Source organism: Thermobia domestica, chromosome 14 (assembly GCF_964235325.1).
Source record: "Thermobia domestica chromosome 14, izTheDome1.hap1.1, whole genome shotgun sequence".
NCBI lineage: Eukaryota > Metazoa > Arthropoda > Insecta > Zygentoma > Lepismatidae > Thermobia > Thermobia domestica.
In genome coordinates, this window is record NC_137467.1 from 171,599,107 (window position 1) to 171,622,213 (window position 23,107).

At 33.9% G+C, this 23,107-nt stretch overlaps 1 protein-coding gene across 1 annotated transcript; it reads right to left on the reverse strand.

Annotated features, from left to right (window-relative positions):
- Window positions 1-1,918: 1,918 nt before the first annotated feature.
- Window positions 1,919-13,434, reverse strand: LOC145670467 (uncharacterized). The gene is made up of 2 exons (XM_081739181.1): window positions 11,993-13,434; window positions 1,919-2,706 (listed from the first exon to the last, which is right to left on the reverse strand). Exons 1-2 carry the CDS (start codon window positions 13,136-13,138, stop codon window positions 2,560-2,562), a joined length of 1,293 nt encoding a protein of 430 aa, XP_081595307.1. The 5' UTR covers window positions 13,139-13,434; the 3' UTR covers window positions 1,919-2,559.
- Window positions 13,435-23,107: the final 9,673 nt, after the last annotated feature.

Consider the following 23,107-nt stretch of genomic DNA (forward strand, 5'->3'; position numbering starts at 1 on the left):
ACGACGGTTCTCAATTATTATTATTGATTAATTCCTTCAATTATCTCTTTGGTTAAAAATAATAATTAAAAAACATACATAACAACAAGAATTTTAGGAATGATCAAAAAAACGGATCAAAAGATTGCGATCTTGCCCAAGAATTAGTTTTCTGAGTCAGGGACCACAAAATTTTTGAACGGCCGCTAGTTTTCGTATTTTCTACGTAGTAAGCACATCATACTGAGTAAAGTGAGTTGAGCTGAGTTGATTTTGAGTTTAACGTCCCATTCAGCAGCGAGGCTATATTAGACGCGGACCTACTGATTAACGTGGAATCCGAACCCCGGGTCTCCCACGCCAAAGGCGCGTACGCTAACCGCTTAGCCACGAAGGAGCTCTATACTGAGTAAAGTGATAGTTTGGGTTTGGCTACACTATATGTACTTCTCCAGATATAAGGCTTACAAGAAAATTTTTAATTGAAATATATTGAATCTTTTGATCCAAAAACAATGCTTCTTTATATATTCCACATAATTTTCACAGAGATTTTGTAATTATTATTTTTTTTTTTAAATTTTGATATTTCACTACATATTTTATTTTTATTTGAACTGCTGTAGATGTTAAAAGTCGAATATATCAAAATGTATCCGTAGAATAGCTAGCGAAACAATTTTCTGGGAAAAGTAAATAAAGTAAAAACAATGTACACTCCTGAACAAAGAACAAAAGTTGGTTTGGTTTTTTGTTAGGAAAAAAAAAATTCACATAATCGTCACAAAATACCAAGGAATATCCGAAAGGTGAATTTTCTCTAACTTAAGGTTTATTACAAACCAAAAGTTATAGAAATATATTTCTATTGCAATCTTATTTTTTATGCGAGTACGTTTTCAAACACAGTAATCAGCAGAATTTCTTGATTTGAACAAAATGTTTGAAGAAATTACTACATCTAGTTGTATCTATAATTTTATCAATAAAGCTGTTAAAAGTGAAACACAAACAAACTATTTGCTGAGCAAAACAATATATTCACATAAAAAACTACATGCGTGTTACAGTTTCGCCAACTAACATTTTGGCTTCATCGGACACTGTGCGGATAGTGTCTGATGAAGCCAAAATGTTAGTTGGCGAAACTGTAACACGCATGTAGTTTTTTATGTGAATATATTGTTTTGCTCAGCAAATAGTTTGTTTGTGTTTCAGTATATACAAAGCAAAGCTTCTACTTATGGAAAATGTTAAAAATGATAAAATTGTTAAAAAAAAAAAGTAGTTCAGATTACAGAAAATATAACATATTAATTTTATTAAGAGAAGGACATTTTTCTTTCATGTAATTTTACTTTCTGTAATACCTCAAACTTCCTAACTTTCTCTAATCTCTGATACAGATTAAAGAGAAATGTCACCACAATTGTTACCAACAAAACTTGTAGGTAGATTACAACTAAGGTGAGTTCATATTGTCTTAAATAATTCTAGACTTCAAAGCCAATAGATTCGAAGCTTAATGAAAAGAAAAAAGAAAGAAAGAAAAAAAAAAAAAACACTACAACTTTACCTAACTTTCTTTCGTTCCTACAGTGTATAAATAAAGTGTCTGAAACAACAGTGAACTAACTGCATTTTCGCTGATTTCTAAGTTTAAGCTTGAAATAATTTGAGTTACAGATATGAATTTTGTGCCACACAAAGTGTAGAAACTCAAGCAACGATCATGTGAAGCCCATTTCCCAATGGAAGCAGTTCGTGTTAAGTTACCACTATTTCCACAAAAATTGAATATAACAGTTAGTTCACTCCAATTTCAGATACCTCAAATACTTTTAACTGATAATAACAATACTATAAAAACATAATGTATTATTTTAAAGTCAAATAAGTCTTATTACATATACTAGCACTGAAAATAACAAAAATAAAATTCTCGATGTCTTTGAAGAACTGTAATTCATAAATACACTTACAGTGAAACAAAAGATAAATGTATTTTTTTTCTCGGAAAAAGTAAATACAATTTCTGAAACTTTTATCACACATGATAGAATTGTCTGAAAAATATCAATAAGAAAATAAAAATCATTAATTACGATTCGACTAGATAGCTTAATACTAGTGCTAAACATTGTTGTATCGTGTCCATGATTACTATAAACGACTCACAATGCCAGACACAAACTTCGTTTCATAACACTTTCAAAATACATAGGCAATAAATATCTCTCGTTACTTTGCAATGCAAACAATTTAACAAGTTATTATTTGAATTCGACTAGATTTTCCTTTATGTATTATTTGCGGAAATATCTTAATATTATACACGTTACAGTACAAAATGAAAAATTCATCATAAAATAGTGGAAGTCTTGATAATAGTTGGAAGATAAAAACGTGTCTTAGTCCTCAGATATAGTAATTTATCTAGTGGAAGATCTCTGAATACCTCAATAGATAATTTAGAAGAATATATAATAAATATGTATATTCTTTACCTCGTAGGAATTACAACAGACGATTTATCTCACAATCACACAAGCATACATTCACACAAACAGTCAGTAACAATCACTTACTGCTGCTACTCGCAGAAGACCTGATGCTTTTCCCGCCGATGGACTTCGTTTGGGAGACACTTCTGTAATTATCGTAAGGGTCAGATTTCGGGAATGAACCTATAGTAGAGCGAGCTGACTGAATTTTCTTCAGAAGGATCTGCAAGAAATCGATAGTAATTACTTTTAAAAGAAAGATAAATGATTTACTATGCTCAGATTACAACAGAACAGAAATACTTTTAAGAGGCCTAATTGCTGTGAAATTAAAATACCGCTAATTTTACAGTAATTATGTAATATATTCAAATAGATAAAAGATAAGCGAAATGTGGAACAAAAGCGCTCTAGACAATATTATTTTGCATAACGCCCTTGTTATCACGAGTCACCTAGCAGCTTTCCGTTTGCGGCCATTTAGAAACGCGAAAATAAATGCCGATTTTCTAAATGGCTGGAAATCGAAAACAGACAAGTAAGTCGTGATAACGGTATCTCATGTAAAATAATATTGTCTAGTGAGCTCTTGTTTTATATTTCGATTATCTTATATCTATTTGAAGATATCACATAAATACTATAAAACTAGCGGTATTTTAATTTCGCCGTGATGAGTCCTTTTAATACACATCATTAACACGTTGACTGCCACACTAGAAAAAAGAAATGTTTTCCTGGAAGCCACATTGTCTTATTACGAAAAAAGATTAAAAATTTATTTCAGCCATGAAAATGTAAATAATTACGATTTTTAGGAACCAACTGCAGGACCTTGCTCCGGAGGCCACCCATCAGACTATATAAATGTTACAGCATAGTAATGTAAGTCGCTTGCGTATCACGCGGCTCCCAAGGTAAAGAACGTGTCAGTTCAATAAATTTAACTCACTTTTGCTCCTTCTCGTTCTATAGTTAAAAAAAAAGAATCAAGTTAAATTTTCGCCGACCACTGTAAGCATTATCAACACATAGGTAAGGGAATATTATCACTAGTCTGATAGGTCTTAATTCTTCCTGAGGGCCGCAATGGCTCAAAGGTAGAGCATTCATCCACCTCTGATGCGCGAGGTCCCTGATTCGATCTCAGCTCGCGCCAAGTGGTGACTAAACATCGTATACCTAAGTTCTCTCGTCTCCTCCCACTTTCTTCATCTGACCATTTCATTCATTATTATCACCATTTATTGGTTGTCAAAATTAATATTCACTAATGTGTGAAGATAACGTATACGAGAAACAATATATATATATATATTTAATTTGCAGAAGACTTCACTGTGTTGATAAACAAATGAAAAACGACCTCTGTACCAAGATAGGTTTTATGTTGCTGTTAAAATGGATTGAGTTATGAATAAAAGTGAATTCTAAAGCACAGAGTAAACAAGGGACTGACTGGACCGAAAACTCCGGCATACGTGTCGATACGTTAACCACTACGCTACCCAGTCCGCTTCCTAGAGAGAAGGGGAGCGAGCGAGAGAGTAGCTGTTCTGGGGAGCGGACTGAGTGACGTAGTGGTTAACGTATCGGCACGGTATGCCGGAGGTTCCGGGGTACGAGTCGCGGTCCAGTCACTAACTTTTTCAGTCTCTGCGTTAGAATTCACATCTATAGAAGACTTTGTGTGTAAAATAAAAAAAAAAAAAAATAAAAAAAAAAAAAAAAAACCGGTTGTTTCCTCGTTCCATTAGTGTATATGAATAAAAGCTTTTTTAATTGTTTGTAACTGATTTCTGTAACGCAAAAAGTAATAGATTTATTTAGTAGACTTTTGTTTTCTTAAATGTTGAAACATCATCCCACCTATAGTCTAAAAATTTCGAGTTTAGCAATTTTAGGATGCCACTGAAGAAGGTGACAAAGTACACTGAAACTGCCTAAATGAATCACAAATATAAGAACGTTACTATTATCTAGATAACGTTTTATGATCAACATCTCTTTCTTTATATAAATATCTAACGTACATCGCAGTTTCTTGTTCGGAATGAATGCGACAAACTGAGTTGTTAAAACTGCGACAGTTTAACTCATTGTATTTCATGGATTAAAATAGAGTATTTGCTGTACTAGAGTGTTAACATTTCCTCAATAGAGGAGAGAAAGTCTGACAAAATTACTAATCAAAACAAAACCCGAAGTTGTACATTCAATTTACTTATATACAACTTGTAGAATCAGCAATATAGTAAGTCTTGCACAAAAATAACTGATTAGATACAAAGTGAATCAGATAAAAGTACTGCAATTGGCCATAATAGAAATAATGAGCATAATACTGGAAATTCTGGATACGTTAAAATATCAAATAATATATTCGACAAAGTAAGCACTTTCAAATATCTAGCATCAACATTAACAGATTAAAACCATATCCTAGAAGAAATTAAATGTCGAATGAAAGCAGGGAATTCGTGTTATCATTTAGTCCAAAGTCTTTTGTCTTCACGAATTCTGCTCGAAAAAATTGGACTAAAATATACAAAACGATAATATACCAGTTGTACTGTATGGTTGGGAAACCAGGTCACTTACTTTGAAGGAAGAACGCAGACTGAAAGTATCTGAAAATAAAATCCTGAGACGTATATTCGGACCTAAGGATCGGAATGGAGAATGGCAAAACCTTCATAACGGAGAAATGCATATTTATACCGTTTATCTAAGATTGTTAGGGTCATTGAGTCTAGAAGGCTCAGGTGGATGGGTCATATAGCCAAAATGGCAGAAAGAACGCTTTCAAAATTTTAAATGGAAACCTAAGCCGAAAACGACCAAGGCGCAGATGGGAGGAAAATATTAAGATGAGTCTCGCATAAATCGGAATAAAAAATAGAACCTGGATCCAGTTAGCTAGGGACAGAAGTCAAGGAAGAGCTTTTGTGAGTGCGGCATTAAACCTCCGGGTTCCATAGGTCATGGAGTTAGTTAGTTATTAGATAGAAGAGAATGAAGTACTGGTATGATGAGTTACTGTGTTTGTTTTGTGGAGTCACTGTTGTTGTGTTTACTAGATGCTGTTGGGGGATATATAAATGGTTTTCTGCATTAATTTACAGGGTTGCCAGAATATAAGAATAGTAAATCTCAACAGGCACTGCCTATTTCTTGGTTCATTGTTATAATATTGTTGTGATTTGAAGGGTAATATGAAAACACACACACAAAATGACATACTCAGTAATTTGATTTGACACTAGAAGAGCTAAACATAAAGGGTTAGAATTTTGTAGAGAAGAAAATATCTTACTTCCCGGAAGTAATATCTTTAATCCTACGTGTGATTTCAACAAATTTGTTATGTATTGTGCTCTTAATTTTTTAAGGTTCTTTATCGTCTGCTTATGCATCAAAATTTATCATCTGCGTTTGTGAATAGAGAGCATTTATAAAAAGAAAGTATATGAAGGGTTGAGTTGGATAAGGCCTCATGTCCAAAATTAGCGAAAGGGTCTCATCTATGGACATGTAACATCCCAGTTGGATGTTCCAATCTGGAATATACATGGAGCATTTGGAATATTTCGAAAAAAAAAAATCCAACTGCTGAGAAAAAGAAGTGAGTAATGTCAAGCATGGCGCATGAGAATATGCTCATGTAATAGATATTGATTACGCAGTTGATTTTGTGTTTCTTATTAGCATTTTTTTTAATTATTATTATTTGTCATTTTAATATCTTGTATGTAGAGGAAAGGTAGTGTAGGGTTTGTAATAGTTTATTATTTCATACAATTTGTAGTAAGGAAATTCGTTTCAAGGATGGTACTTTATTATTATTATTTTGTTTGCTTAGGATTTTTTTCGAAATTACTAAGAGGGAAGTAGGAAATGGATTGAACTAGGTAATAACCGAATTCATTTTAATTTTCAAAAATTTCTTGTTCGGCCATATTTAACATTTTAAGTTCTTCGAAAACATATTTCTTTTCTAATCCAGGTATCCAATAATCAATTAGACTCTAGAGGGATAAAAGAAAAGGTGTTGAATTTAATTGGTTTTCAGTTACGTCATCATGAAAACAATTCTATGATTCGCTTTTAATTACCCATAGTTCTGTTGTAAGAGGCTTCTAGACGCTTGTATGGCGGGATGCTGTATCATAGGAGGGACCCGTATTGAATGGTTCCTGGAAAACTTTCAAGAGAACGATGAAATCCGTGATTCAACCCTCAAAATAACTAAAATTATGCTTTCAAGAGGTTAGAGGAATGTCTACATTTGAACGTAAACTGATTAGTCAGTGCGGGTTATATAAACAGTTCGGTCATCTGTTTGAACGTGGTGTTCGAGGTTCACGGCTTGGCGGATCCATGTTAATGGACAATTGGAACAATCGCTATTGTTCATGATAACCTTGGAGTTTCTTTTGGAGAGGTAAAGTATGGCAGATTACATCCAGATAAAACATGGCTTTGGGACAGTTCAGTTGGACTTGTGATTTACCTTGTAGTAACGAAGTAACCAGGAGGCTGGATTACTGTTTTCTTGGAGTGATGAGGTGTCAGTATCCTAGTTATTCCAACTAGGACAGCAAGTAAGTTTCATTTAGATTAATGCGTGTCTTGTGAACTACGGAAACTCGTCAGTGGAATCTACAAGAATTAGTGGATTGTTTATGTGGAGGTTTTTTTTTTTTTTTTTTTTTTTTTTTTTTTTTTTTTTTTTTTTTTTTTTTTTAGGAATCTTCAAAAGTAATAACCTTGACTAACCCTTTGGCTAAAATTTCGTATGTGCAAGAATCATAATGGCAATGATGGTGTAGTAAGCTAAAGTTCCCTCGGATACCTTCGATAATATATTCCACATGTAGTTCGAAAGTATACCTTTTGGGGGTTAGGGGGAATTTGTATCATAACTTCAAAATGTGATCATAGTTTGGCTACATTGATATAGATAGTCTTATTTCAGAAATAACAACCTTACAAATTAATATCTTAAATAATTGGCTCTTAAAATTACTATTAACATTATTTTTGTGGTATGATGTTTCGATATTTCAATATAAAGTAAAGAAAGAAATCAGAATCTTGTACAACAATGCAGTTGGGTACTAGAAATTAACGAGGTTCGATCGTCATTTGTCTGCTTCCGTCTTCAGTATGAGCTTTCGCTATATAGTATTCATTTGTTTATGATGGCATTTTCCTTGAATTAAAAGAAAACAGTTTGTTTACCCTGATAGATAATTCGGAATGTTGATCTAAAAAAATTTGTTAGAGGAATTCAATACTTCATATTAGTTCCTATGGAAAAAGGCTAAGTAAATAATTAAGTAGGATAAATATTTTCTCTCTGCCCGATATAAAGAATGTAACAGTTGCGTTGTATGTTTATATGCTATTTGATCGTGTTGTTTGTGCTCGAGGCTCATATATATCGTCATAGGGTGTATATTTGGGAGAAGCGCTTGAGAACAGGGAATCTAGATTAAATTTTGTGCATAATATTTACATTGAAGGTCAGTGCCTGTAATATTTTCGTGTGTGAGTATTTATATATGTGTATTTTATAGGTGTACTTAGCATAGGTCCTGTAGTAGTAGGTTAAATTAGGTATTGAATAAAATAAATATTGTGTCCCTTGATAATGTTGAATGAAACGTAAGAATGCGGAAAGGGGGCCGAAAGTAGCACTGACATTTACCCTGATTCTCTATAAGCCAAGTAACCCGTACTGTATAGAGCTGTTTCAAGAGCGTAGTATGCGATCCGCAGGTTGTACAATGCAGAGCAGAGGTACTTAATGTTTTAAATTCTTAATGTGCATTTTACAAGCTTTGAATTCCTTCTACATTATTGTCAAGAAAATATGTAAACAAGTTCAGAATTATTTCGAAAAAAGGACATTCAAAATTAAATCCTGTTTTATTTGAAGTACATGAAACTATTTGGATAAACCTGTTTTGGAAGTTGAATAATGTAACGTTACTGTGTATATTATTATTATTAGTTGGAGTTTATAATAAATAATTTAGTGGAAGAAACTTTTCATTTCACAAGCAGAACTGTATTCGTATTGCTAGGTAGAGATTTGCTGTTGTTTCAATATATTTTCGTTAGGAAGCGGAAGCTAGTGCAGGGGTTATTTCGAATGTAAACAAGCCTCATATTTGCGTTGTATGAGAATGGAAACCGTGCTTGGAAAACAGTTTGTGGAATCTTCTTCGTGTTAGACAACTTTTGGCTTCAAAATCAATATTTTATTGAATAATTAATTTTATTTTCGAGCTTTTTTTTTTTTTCCTGTGAGCGCTTGCTTAATCTGGAAAGTTGAAGTACTCGCGTTTTGTATCCATGCCTGGCAATTGATTGGGTTCTCAAATCAAAGTCAAAGGTCGGAGGTATGCATGCGAGCCGTGAGGGTCAACGACCAAGATTGAGTCAAGGCCCGAGTTCGAATCCAGGCTTGTATTTGACTCTTCCATTCCATATTGCACTGAAGTAGCATATACACGAAGGGCTTGTTCTCTGAACGGGTGTAGGCCTAACCTAGTACAGAGGACTGACCCCTTCGGGTAACTGCTCGTGCATGGTAATGTGGAAGGGTGACATCATCATCCTTATTATCATCAAGTTGCACAATACAATAAATAAGTAGTAGTAGTAGTAACAAAAGTCAGAGCATAGACAGCCCATAGAGAGTAGTTGCTAATTCACTCGTTTACAAACGAGTGTCGATCTAAAAAGCTATTATTAATAAGAACTCAATCAATCATTAGTTATTTTTTTTAATATATAATTTTTTTTTTTTTTTTTTTTTTTTTTTTTTTAAGTAAAAGACAAAACCTGAAGTGAATACCTAGCATATTAAGAATGAGACTTTAGATTGACAGTGGAGAAAGCCTCATGTATTGATATGCTGATCACGCATCACCCAGTTAAACGTGGCACATCTGGCCAGCTATAGCTCTTCATGGACTATATCACCAGGGTGTTTTGAAGAGTGACGCGAGGAAATTCTGATACGAGGCAATTATGGCAAGGGGGCTATAATTTCTATGTATTTTAGTTTTATAGCTCAATTTAGTATAACGTGGGTTATTTAGTTTAACACTTACAAAACATAATTGTTTCTTTTACACTGTTTTCAGACGCTGTTATCAGAAAAAAGAGACTGATTCCATTCACCACACTTTACCTAGTGTAATATTTTAAGCTACCAATTTATTATTATTTTTTTGTTTGTTTTTAGTAATTTAGATGATTTAACCATGTTTCAAAGTACTATATAAAAAATAATTACATTAGTTGTTACAATAAATGGTATGATTTACCAAGGGGTTATATAATTTTCCCATTATGTTACACTTTGAGGAAATTATGTCAAAATAATAATAAAAAAAGGAAATAAAAAAAAGAAACTGGAGTATTTATGACAGCGTTCTCTTCTAGCAAGAATATAAAATTTGAAGAAAATGTATCAAAATAATGCTTTTTGGTAATAATAATAATAATAATAATAAATTTTATTGGAGAAACATCTGAGAACATCAGATGTATTACAATCGTCAGAAATAGAAGTTGAAATTTTTAGGGTTACATATATAACATAACATAATATACCATAATATAAACAAAGATTACTGGATAACAGACGCAAATATTTTAACTATCAATTTTGAGTTCAAAAAATTCTTCAACACTATATATACAATTATTAATAAGTAATTTCTGTACTTCTTTTTTAAAAGCCAGAAATGGAAGTTCTCTTAGAAATATAGGAAGAAAATTATAAAATTTAACTGACATGTAGTAAAAGGTCTTCTGCGTCTTACTATATTCACATCTAAATAATCCTAAACGGTTTCTGTTTCTAGTTTGATACGTATGAGAGTACCCTAACTCATTGTAAATATGATTGTTTTCCTTGATGTAAAGCAAACATTGGTATATGAAAATTGCAGGTACTGTCATAATTCCTAATTTAACGAAGCTTGACCTACAATGTGCACGACTAGGGAGACCGAGCATTAATCTTACACATATCTTTTGTATTTTCAATAGGCTTTTAATGGAGGACTGATGACCCCAAAGTATCGTTCCGTAACTTAAATGACTGTGAATTTGTGCATAATAAACAGTTTTAAGTACCTTTAAACTTACGCACAGTCTTAATCTACGAATTAGATAAACCCCTTTACTAGCTCTAGATTCCACTTTAAGGATATGGTCGTCCCAGTTCAAATGATTATCAATTAAAAAACCCAAAAAAGAAGCGGAATATTTTTTAAGTTCTGCATTCGAATTTTTGTTATTGTAGGTAAGCACCAAGTCTTTGATCTTATCAGAGTTAATACAAAGCAAGTTGGAAGTACACCAGTCTTTAATAATATCTGAGGTGATGCTTAATATAGACTGAACTGAGTCTTTTTGTCGTGAGTTAACACAAATATTCAGATCATCAGCAAATAAATAACTATTAACGAAGGTACTCTATTTAAAATCTGCTGAACCTGGATGCCTTTGTAACATCTCTGACATAGACACCTACACGTCTGTTTTTGTATATAGAGAGAAAGTTAGAGAATTTTGGAAGATCGTCAACGTAAAGCAAACCACATGCAGTAATCTGAATCTACAATAGAACACTGTTGATGGCGACAGCGAACAGTGTGACACTGCCTTGTGGAACACCGCTTTCCTGCAGAAATCGATGTGAGGGACTACAGGGTGTCTACTAAAATTCCAAAATGAAATTTAGTGACTTTTTCATGACCTTTTCTTTACCAAATCATAAAATTTCCTAATATTTTCAAGAGCGAATTTGGGTGCGAATTAGGCAGAAGTTTCATCCATGCGATTAAAACATACTTTGCTTGCGATTTGGTAGTGTCTAAAGCCGATCATAGACATTTTTTGTGGTGAACTTTGACGTTTTTTATAGAATAAAATTTTCCAATCTGCATTTACATTTGAACAGTTAAAAAAATCATAACCGAAAAGCTAAATTTCGTGACTTTTCCGTGACTTTCATGACCATTTTCTGATTTCGTGACCGATAGACACCCTGGACTAGAATCGCACTTTAAAATAAGTTCATCCAGGGAGTTCTCTATGAGTTTTGGCATATAGCCACGAAGACCCCAGTTATATAACCTAAACCCTTTCTACTTCAAGTGTTCCCTCGGAAAATATATGAAATATATGAAATAGAAACACGAATCACGGCAAGATTTTACTTTGTCTCAGACAGTGACTTCAATCGGTTCTTATAGGTTCAGTCATTCCTGGAACTGTTTGTGCCTTTGGTGCTGTCAAATAGTCCACTTTTCACACACAAATTGGTTGATTAAAGTGATTTACTTACGTTACGAAACAAACGATCGGGTGGAATAACTTCAATGTGATTCCTAAAATGATCCGGGTCAGACGAATCGGTTGCAATCACTCTCCGAGTCAAAGTAAGAACTTCCTGTATCACTAATAACGTAAATACTTACCATATTTTCTCGCTCAATTTTCATCTGCCTTTGCTTCCTATTAATAGCCGCACTTGAGACAAAATTTTTGGGTGGATTTGCAACGGTGGGAGAGCGTGACTTCTGTGTAGCTAATATTTTTCTCAACAGAATTTGATTCTCTCGATCAATCCTTCTTGCCTCTTGGCTAACAACTGACATGTTCTTCCTTCGTCCTTTCAATTCTGCAGGTGTTATCTGTCTGATGACGCTCGACGAACAATGAGAATTTGACTCCAATTCGCTGATGGCTTCCATGAGAAGTTTCATGTCCGTTGGTTTCGCAGAATTATCCTCCTCATCTGGCTCCTGATTTCCATTGCGTTCCTCGAGTTTCTCCTCATGTTTATTACTTTCACGAACATTACTATTAGCATTCGTTGTGTGATCGCCAAACACAAGACTTTCATAGGACGATGAAATTGGTGTCACATTAGTCATATCACTTTCACTATCAGAACTCCCTTGGTCTCCATCTGCATTTTCATTTAACGCCAAAACTGACATAAGTTTTCTTCGCTCTTCCTGTGTATTATTCTTTGAAGGCACTTTTTCATCACGGAAAGCAATGCAGTTCTTTAATTCTTTATACTTTTGCCCGTGAACAGTACATTTTTCATCCCTAACACTTTGAACTTGATTTCTTTTCAACGTAGATTCACTAACAGTTTCCTTACGCGATACTCTGTTTTGTTTATTAATACCACACACATTGGACGACGTTAAAGGTTTACTGCTTGTATCTGCATTTGTAGCAGCCCCATGCAAGGATGCCATAAATTCGACCGTTGTTTCTGGTCTAGAATCTGATTTATATACGGGAACAGTCTTTTTCGCTTTCCCATTGTTTCTCGGAAGATCTTTTATAATATAGGTATCCCCAGCTTGGCCTTTCGCAGGAGGTGGATGCACTTCTACCTCCAACAACCTTGGACTATCAGAGTTAACATCTGCTTTTCTATTGTATGATGAATTTATATCCCCTTGATCTTTTCTGTCCGAAATGCTCAGGTCCCTACACTTGCTCGATTTACTAGAATCATTATCATCAGATTCAAAGAATTCAAAGTCAACGTCACCGTGAATGTCTATATCATATGAATTGCTCTCAATGTACTTTCTTTGCATTTTCGTGGAACTTAACTATTATTAAAGGAAAATTACATAACCGACATTAACAAATTTCCTCGATTTACTGTATATTACAGTCATCAATATCCCTAATCTTTCATGACTACAAAAGTTTCAGTCTTCAACCTTAATTCAAAGCAATTGTAGATGCTTAGACCTATTATTTATTTTTAATAAGCACTCACATCCTTCAATTTCACTTAACATAAAACACAAAATTTACAACATACACATTTACACGAATGCCGCTTAACACCTTACGTCACTTTCACCGCAACTTCTTTACAAACATACCGTTGTCATAGCAACTACGACTGAACACTGTTGCAGGATTTTGATTCATCTGTAAAAGAGCTAACTATAGGGGCCTCATTCCGTAGCAGTTATGTTAACACCACGCAAATTTTAGTTTGCGATAGTCCGCGTAGCAGTTAATGCTGCACAATTGCATTGCATTGCTATCCGAACATTTTGGAAGGATTATTACGGAGTAAAACCACCGGAATGATGCACTAGATATTTCATTAAAAAAATAATAATCAAATAATGTCTAAAAGTGTTTTTTTTTTACTGGTTAAAGGGCTCAAATCATCTAATACCGGTACTGCCTTAAAAACACTTATTGCATTAGTGACTTTACAATTTTAATTTTCAGAATGTTGGCATAAGTAAGAACAAGCGAGTCACTTAGAGGTGCCAGAGGAGGGCAATTGTCCCGCGCCCTGAGATTAAGACGTATGTTTTGTTACTCAATAGTGTAATAATAATATACAAAAGAAAAAGGGTGAGGTTAAATTTACATTGAAATTGCACCACCCGATCGTGACGTAATGTCACGTGGTATTATCTAGGCGGCATGGTGACTGTGAAGGGAAGGGTGTTTTTCTGTGAATTGTGATAAGGATTGAATAAAACGAGTCTAGCGGGGCTTCTAAACCCCTTCGCTCGCTGACCCTCGCTCAGCCAGGCACGTAGCCAAGGGGGGGGGGGTCCGGGGGGTCCGGACCCCCCCCCCCTTCGAGACCAGAAATGAAAAAAATTAAGGAAGGATAAAACAAAATGAAATGACAAAAAGAAGGATCTGCGTTAAAAATTAAAAAGAAAACTATAGGAAGCTTTTGCTTACTCTTTCTTATGAGGAATTGTATTACTTGCAATATGGTGGCGAGGTAAGCGGGTATTCTGGAAGAGTCAGGGAATTTGGAATTTCAAGAAAAGTTATGGAATTCTTAGAAATCCTGCTACTAGTCAGGGAGATTTCAAGCTTTCGAAAGCATAAGTGCCGTTGTGTAACAGCGTGGACATTTTAAATCATAACTTTTCGTCATCGCATCCTTGCAGTATCAAACATGTTATTTCAAGGACAGTTTTCTGTTGCTCCTTTAACCTGTCATTTGGAACCGACAGTAGTTGACGGAATAATAAAAACCAAAAATTATGTTGAAAGAAAGTTCTGTTAGCATTTGATTCAACAGAGAAAGGAACGCATATATTGTAAAACTAGTTGAATATACACATGCTTCGCACAGGGGCTGTATTTGGAAGTCAACGCCTGTGGGAGCATCACCATTGATCTCAGCGACCGCGAAAACTATGGATTTGATACTAATACCGGTCATTTTGGGCTATTTTTTTTACATGGCTCGGTATCCACCCCCCGCTGACTCCCGGCCCGCATTCTTGCAAGTCATCGCTAATGGAAGTGTCACCATTGATTTCAGCGACCGCAAAAATATGGATTCGACACTAACAGCTCAAGTGGTAGAGCGTTGGCTTCGCATTCGGGAGGTCGTGGCTTCGAATCACGCTGCCTACCATCCTGACTGAGGTTTTCCAGGGTTTCCCTCAGTCCTACCAGGCAAATGCCGGGATGGCACCTACTAAACAGCCCTGGCCGATACCTTCCCAAATCCTTTCCATTGTTAATGTTGTTGGATATTCAATGTAAAATGGCCTCTGAGCTGTATCTGATGATTGTTAAACAAATAAATATCGGTCATTTTCTACTACTTTTACATGTCCCGGTAAACGCCCTCCTTGAGACTCCCCTGGTTCGAATTTCTGCAAAAACGTTTAACTCTGGTCTGGAGCCTGGACCAAGGTATTCGTGACTAAAATTTGGTAACTCTCTGTCGATTTGTCTGGTTCCCAAGCCGGTTCCCGTAAACGCCCCCTGAGACCCCACTTTTTCGAAATTAAAAAAAAACTCTTGGTCTTGATCTGGGGCCTGGGCCAAGGTACCTCTGACCAAAATTTGGTAACTATCGGTCCACTCGTCTGGTCCCCAGGCCGCACACAGACAGACAGACAAACACACAAACTAACTCTTTAGTTTATTTATATTAGAAGATAGTTTACAAGACAGTATTCAGTATGTACTTTTTATAATAATTGAGGTCATAACGAAAGGAAAATTGTTATATTTGAATAAACAGAAGGACGTAAGTATTGCAAAATCTTTTTCAATGTTTTTTTTTTATTATTATTTTGCTCGAAATTTCTTCATAGTTTATTAAAATACTTGCCAACATATCCTCATTTTATTGTCCTAACAAACCAATATATGTTGATAGTAAAGTAGTTTAGATTGATCGAGCTCCTGGGCCCTCACAATTTCATGTCACCCCCCCCCCCGTTACGAAATCCTGGCTAAACGAACCAATATATGTTTCAGTAAAATAGTTTAGAGTGATCGAGCACCTTTTGTGATGACCACAGTATTTCATGTCACGGACCCCCCCCTTCACGAAATCCTGGCTACGTGCCTGGCTCAGCTATGTTCCGTAGTATAGTGAATTACTTTTTTTTTATCAATAGTGTGTGTAAAGTGGACTAATACAACGTGACATTATGTCATGATCGGGTGGTACAACTTTAATGTAAATTTAACCTCACTTGGAAGAACAGGAGAGAATGTTATTTCTGTTCACTGTCATTCAAAATACCTTCGACAATGCATATAATATCTTTTAGTGTTCATATTGAGTACAAATGCTTCCTTCTTGGAGAATAACACCCTAATAATGCTTATATCATTGACATTGTTTGTGTTTTGCATGTACAGTAAACCGTTTGGATTGTTTGGCGATGGACTATCCACTACCTCAACAAATGTTTTATTTCCATTTGATATTAATTCATTTGAGTTCTCGTAATAACACTATTCCTACTACTACTACTACTTCTAATAATAATAATAATAATAATAATAATAATAATAATAATAATAATAATAATAATAATAATAATCAAACAGCATGCAGAAGTGTTGCTGCAAGTTAATATAAACACATAAAATAGGATATTATTATTATTATTATTATTATTATTATTATTATTATTATTATTATTATTATTATTATTATTATTATTATTATTATTATTATTATTATTATTCGGATCGCTTCTCGGCCTTTCGCCCCGTGGCTACTCTATTTTTTGAAAGTATTTCTTTAGTTCTCTGGCCAATTTCTATCTAGAGTAGGTGTCCTTTCCCCCTAGTCAAGGGCGCCGATTTCTATGCAAATTTGGGGGCTCATTCAGATGCAGAATGCATATATATATGAGGATTAAATATTGTAAATTCATAAATAAAATTTGGTGGCCCACATGAGCTTTGGGGGTGGAGCAGGGTAGGCGCCCGTGCTCCTAAAGTGCCAAGTGCTTTCTTATTATATATATATATATATATATATATATATATATATATATATATATATATATATATATATATATTTACATCTAATTCTTATCCTTGGCTGGTGGGTTGGTTAACGCTGATGGCAGTTAGTCAACCGGTAGTGTGACAGTATGTCGCAGTGACTGTGTCTTGCAGCAGGGCCTTCAGCGGCTAAGGAGGGACATTTCCATCTGTCCGTTATCTATATCCTCATATTTCTGAGTAGGAAAGGTCGTGAGGTCCTCTTGTTGTTTTTAGATCCTCTTGCAGTGCTGAGAAGCAATTTTGTGTTTTGGTGTCTGTGTTTTGGATGGTCCTTTTCTTTGTCTTGCTCCTTAGGCCAGCGGAGTTCGACCTTTTCTTTTCTTTTTGATGAGTGTAGTTTTTATTTGTCATTTTTTATTATGCCACCCTCAGCTGAAAATTGTCCACATTATAATCTCCTAGTTTATGGAAGACAAAAAGCTGCTAATTGTAATAAATGTAGAAGTAAATGTCATGTATCATGTATTTCAGTGAAAACTGAAGGAAATTATGTATGTGAAAACTGTGTGGAACAAAAAGACTATGATAACACTGGAAATAGTAGTGAAATGAATAAACAGAGTAAATCTAATCTGAGTGAAAATCCTTCTTTGGCTACTTTTCAGCGGGTCATTGATAATTCTTTAGATAAAATGACTCAAATTTTCTTGAGAGAAATAAGAGCTCTCAAAGCTGAGATAACTTCCTTACGTGATGAGAATTATCAGTTGAGGTCGCTTTTACAACATAATGTAATTATGTCCGATCATGTACCTAATATGAAATCGCAATTAGAAAATGATCAAAGCAGTCAGGTTAAAGAATTAGATCAAGAAAACAGTTTTCCATCGCTTGTAAGTGTTAATCAAGCATCAGGTACGACTAATCGGAAGGATAATTCGGAAGGAAGTTGGGTTGAAGTAATTTAGAGAAATCAAAGAAGAATGAGAAGTAAAGCTGTTAATAAAGACAATGGGAAAACTTAAATCAAAATTTGAATGCAGGTATAGGAGTAAAGAATAATTTACGCAAATTGAATGTTGGTCGTGGTAATACTAAAACTAAGTTGGTTTCAAATGCAAGGAAAAAGGTTTTGTTTGTTACAAGATTTAGCCCATCCACTTCTGTTGAGGATATTGAAGAATTATTAAATGAATATGTAAAATCTGTCAAATGTACTAAACTCAAAACTAAACATGACTCTTATTCTTCATTTCATATTGAGGTCCCTGAGTTTGATTATAATGTTATAAGTGATCCTGAAATTTGGCCTAAAGGTATTTTAGTTGGTTTATTCTATGGAAAACTAAAGAAATTAAATGCCACAAATAATATGGAAGAAGTGAATGAAAGCATAGAGACTTGTCATGGAGAACATTGAGTTATGGTACCAAAATGTACGTGGATTACGAACTAAAAACAAACAGTTTCATAGTTCTGTGGCAGACTGCAAATATGTTGTTGCTGTCACTGAGACTTGGTTAAGTAACACTTACATTAATGATGATTATTTTCCCGACACTAACTCTTGCTTTAGATCCGATAGACACTATGAATGCCATGTTTGTGAGAGAGATGGTGGTGGTCTCTGTGAAGTGAAGAAAAACAATAAAGTATTGAAGCGAACTGAATTTGAATTCTTTGAGGAAAGTGTTTGTTTAGAATTTCCAAGAAAAGTTGGAAAAAATATTTTATTATTTTGTGTATATTTTCATCCTAATTTGCAATTGAATGTATTTAGTGAATTTTTCGAGGCCTTTTCTAATAAAATAGATATTTTACATTATGACATTTTAATGGTTGGTGATTATAATGTATCCAAAGTGGATTGGGCTAAGAAACAATTTTTAACAGGTATTTATTATTATGCTAAATTTAAAGCTAAAATTTTATTTTCATTTCTGGTTGATCTTAATCTTAATTGTGATTATAATATATTTGATTTAGATTTGGTAATATCTAATTTTAATTTATGTGCTTCCAAGAATGTCCAACCGATTGTCGTGCCTGATAGTTTTCATTATCCTATTGAAATTACGTTTTCTTTTTATTTCAATACTCCGATTGTTGATAATTCTTCTCATTATGCTTATCATAAGGGCGATTATTTAGCCCTTTATCAACAACTTCTTGTAGCTGATTGGACTAATATTCTGTTGAATTCAGACCTTAATACTGCTGTCATTGCTGTAGAAAATTTAATAAAATCCAGTATGGGTAAGAACATGCCTCTAAATAGATCTAAATCTAGAACATATCCTTCTTGGTACTCCAGGAATCTGATTTAATTAATTAAAGCGAAAGAAAATGCTCATAAGAGATTTAAACTTACTGGTTCAAATGAAGATTATAATGTCTTTGCTTATATACTGTATGGAAACAATTTAAAGAAAGGTTAAGGTTGGATAAGCTTGCTTATATAGTGGAGAATGCACTAAACAATTCACCTCAAAAGTTTTGGAAGTTTGTTAACAAAAATAAAGGCCAAATGAACCAAGCCACTAGACTTATGGTTGATGATGTGTACGTATCTGATCCTAAAACTTTGGCTAATTCATGACACTATATATCAAAGCCGTCCTTCTCTTCATAATATTGACTTATCAGATTTAGCGGGAAATAATTCTTTTTATCCTGTTATCACAACTGAGCAAGTAATTAAGGCTATAAACAATCTTAATACTAAATCTTCTTGTGGCTTAGATTGTATTGTATGTGCTTATATACTAAAGGGATTGTGTCCATCATTGCGCCTGTTTTAACATCTTTGTTCAACGAGTTTGCTTACTTCTGTTTATCCTGAACATTGGAAGATGGTTGTTGTTGTTCCTATCCTCAAGACTGATGGGAAAAAAATCATCCGACTATAGACCAACTTCTCTGTTGAGTTTCATACCCAAGGTTTTTAATAAATTGATATATAATTATTTGTATAATCATGTTTGTCCCAATAGTACTATCTATCAACATGGCTTTATGAAAAATAGATAAACTACAACTAACTTGAGATGTTTTATGGCTGATACTCTACCTATTTTTAAGAGTAATGGTTAGATCGATGTAATTTATTTCGATTTCTCTAAAGCCTTTGATAAGCTACCACATGACATCTTAATTTACAAATTGAAACATTATGATTTTTCCATTGTATTTATTGCTTGGTTAGTATCACGTTTGTTCCAAAGAAAGTTTGTGGTTAGGTTTAAGGGTAGTCTTTCAGATATATATAACATTTACTCCGGTGTTCCGCAAGGATCAAATTTCGGACCACTTCTATTCCTTATGTTTATTAATGATATAACTGAAAATTTGGATTGTAAATGTTTGATGTATGCAGATGACCTCAAAATCTAAAAAACCAAAAGTAAATTTGGATGATTGTTTGGTGCTCCAAAATAAAATTAATAAAATACTACTTTGGTCTAAAAACAATGTAGTACCTTTAAATTGTAACAAAACTTTTTCAATGAATATTACAAATAAAACAAATCCAATTTCTTCACTTATAATATAAATGATAGTCCAATTAGAATTGTAGATACTATTAAAGATTTCGATATTTTTTTTGTCAGTACATTGCTTTTCAAACAATATCTTGAGAATATAACCCCCAAAGCGAGAAGAAATCTTTGAATTCTTAAATGGATGTCCAAAGATTTTAATTCTGTCAAAACATGCCTTATGCTTTATTATTCCAATGTTAGAAGTTATCTTGAATGTTGTTCAATTATATGGAATAGAAGTATAGATTATATATCTACTACTTTGGAGACAATTCAAAATCTTTTTCTTGTGTGCTTACGCTTGAAGTTTAAGTGTTATGAAAGTATGTCGCTGGATGAAGTTAGGTTGCCCTTAGGTATGTTAAGATTGTCTGAAAGCAGGATTATTCTGGATCTTAAAATGCTACATTCAATTCTTCACGGTAATTTGAATCTGTTATCAATAAAAACTCTGTGTACAACCAGTTATCATATAAGAAATCCGAGAATATTTAAACCTATTCACTTTCTCAATGATGTTCCTCTGTAGGCTATAAAATCTTATCAGTGGTCAATGATTTTGCCAGTGTTATTGACATTTTTGATTATAATTTTAGCAATATAAAGAGACAGTTATATAATCATTTCATAGTCAGCTGAGAGTATTACTTTCTTTTATATAAGAGCATGTTTGTTTTATGCATGATTTTTTCCTTCTGTGCATGTATGATTTGTATTTTATTATGTACTAGCAGCGTTCACCCCGCTTCGCTGCGGTCACCCCGGAACGCAATAAACGTTGTTACTTAGATAATTTTTACTTTTTCGCTTTCAAGTGATATGATAAAAACCATAGAAGATTGCATTAAATGTTAACATTATATCGCCTGTCATTTATGTTAACCCGCCCCGCTTCGCTGCGGTCACCCCGGAACGCAATAAACTTTGTTACTTAGATAATTTTTACTTTTTCGCTATTGCAGTAAATGTTAACATTATATCGCCTGTCATTTATGTTAACCCGCCGAGTGACACGGTCATGCGGGTTGCATATAAATACGTTTATTTTTACCTATGATGAATAACTAACAAAGGATTTGTACGTTATGGACACTTGAATGGTCAATTATCTCAAGACACTGGTAATTAAAAATTAAAGTGATATGATAAAAAACATCTAGGGTCCAAATCCTAATAACCCCCCAAAAATAAAAGAAATTGGTTCAGCCGTATTAGCGTGATGAGGGAACAAAGGATTTTGTACGTTCTCTTTTATATATAAGATTACGTTTATTTTTGCTATTTGCATGTTTCTTTGTATTGGAAATTGTAACTGGAAATTGTAAGTGGGCAGTTCTGTCTGTAATTTATAGTATGCAATAAAAGTATTATTATTATTATTATTATTATTATTATTATTATTATTATTATTATTATTATTATTATTATTATTATTATTATTATTATTGAAGATTTGCGAATTACACACACGGATTGCAATTTTAATAAATAAACATCTCAAACTGACACTTAAGTGCTATAATGACGTACATACATACATACAATAAGAGGAAGAAAGGAGATTTTGCTATCTCTACACATAGTACAACGCTTTATCACAAAGACCTTAAGTATACAGGAATATTAATTTACAACAAATTACCTAACAATATAAGAGATTCTAAATCATATAAAATTTTCAAAGAAAGACTAACACGATGCCTATTGAATCATTGATTTTATTCTCTCTCTGAACATACACAAGAAACTTGTAAAGCCACAATTAAATGAAAAGCTAGTAACTATAAAGTTATCATAATAAGGTTGACAACTGTAAATAATACAGCAATTAGGTGTATAAGTAAGAATATGTATTAGTAATACGTAATACGTGTATACTTATAACTTTTGTGGGGGCACGGTGGCTCAGTGGTAGAGCGTTCATCTGGGGTCCCTGGTTCGATCCTAGCTCGCGCCGTGTGGACTTTGAGGTGGACAAACACCGTGCTCGCCGGTTTTCTCGGGGTTCTCCCATTTCCTCCCACTTTCTTCATTCCACCATTTCATTCATTTCTCATAATCACTGTCTCCTTTAGCCTAACCGGGATAATCCTGGGACGTAAAACTTAAAGATTTCATTTCATTTTTTAAAATTTTTGTACTATGTATCAAACTATCACCTAAAAGAAGATAAATGCTTTATTAGTAATGAGATGTATATAAAGGTATATACATTTCATTACTAATGTATGTTTGCTATTCATATAGAAGAATGTTGACATGTTCTATGCCGCACGTACAACTGTACAGCACTGTGGTCGTTTGAACGCAAAATAAATAAATAAATTGGAAGCTGAATCTGAAGTCGCAGAAGGGGTCATCTAAAAAAACATGTATGGCCAATGAGCATAAAGAACGAAGAATGGGGATGTTTTCGTTATTTCACTTTTACGGTGCAACCTAGGGGAGGGGGAGGAGGGAGATATATATATGTAAAAAGAATAAAAATAAAAGTGACCGTCTTTGTGACTTCATCACGCTTTAACCACAGGACCATCTTAATCAAATTTTCAATATGGATGAAGTTCGGATCTGGGGTGGTTTTTATCATATCACTTTGACGGTTGACCTTAGGGAAGGGGGAGGAGAGGAGACAAATATATAAAAATAATTAAAACTCTTGAACCACCCAACCGATCTCGATCAAATTTTCAACATAGATGACGTTCGGGCTTGGGATAATTTTTGTCATTTAACTTTGACGGTGCAACGTAGGAAAGG

What these genes read in the sequence shown, in the direction of transcription:
- LOC145670467 (XM_081739181.1), bottom strand. Translation starts at nt 13,138, where the DNA reads ATGCAAAGAAAGTACATTGAGAGCAATTCATATGATATAGACATTCAC. An exon ending in AAATTGAGCGAGAAAATATG is followed by an intron (nt 2,707 to 11,992) that starts GTAAGTATTTAC and finishes GATTTCTTGCAG; the next exon opens with ATCCTTCTGAAGAAAATTCA.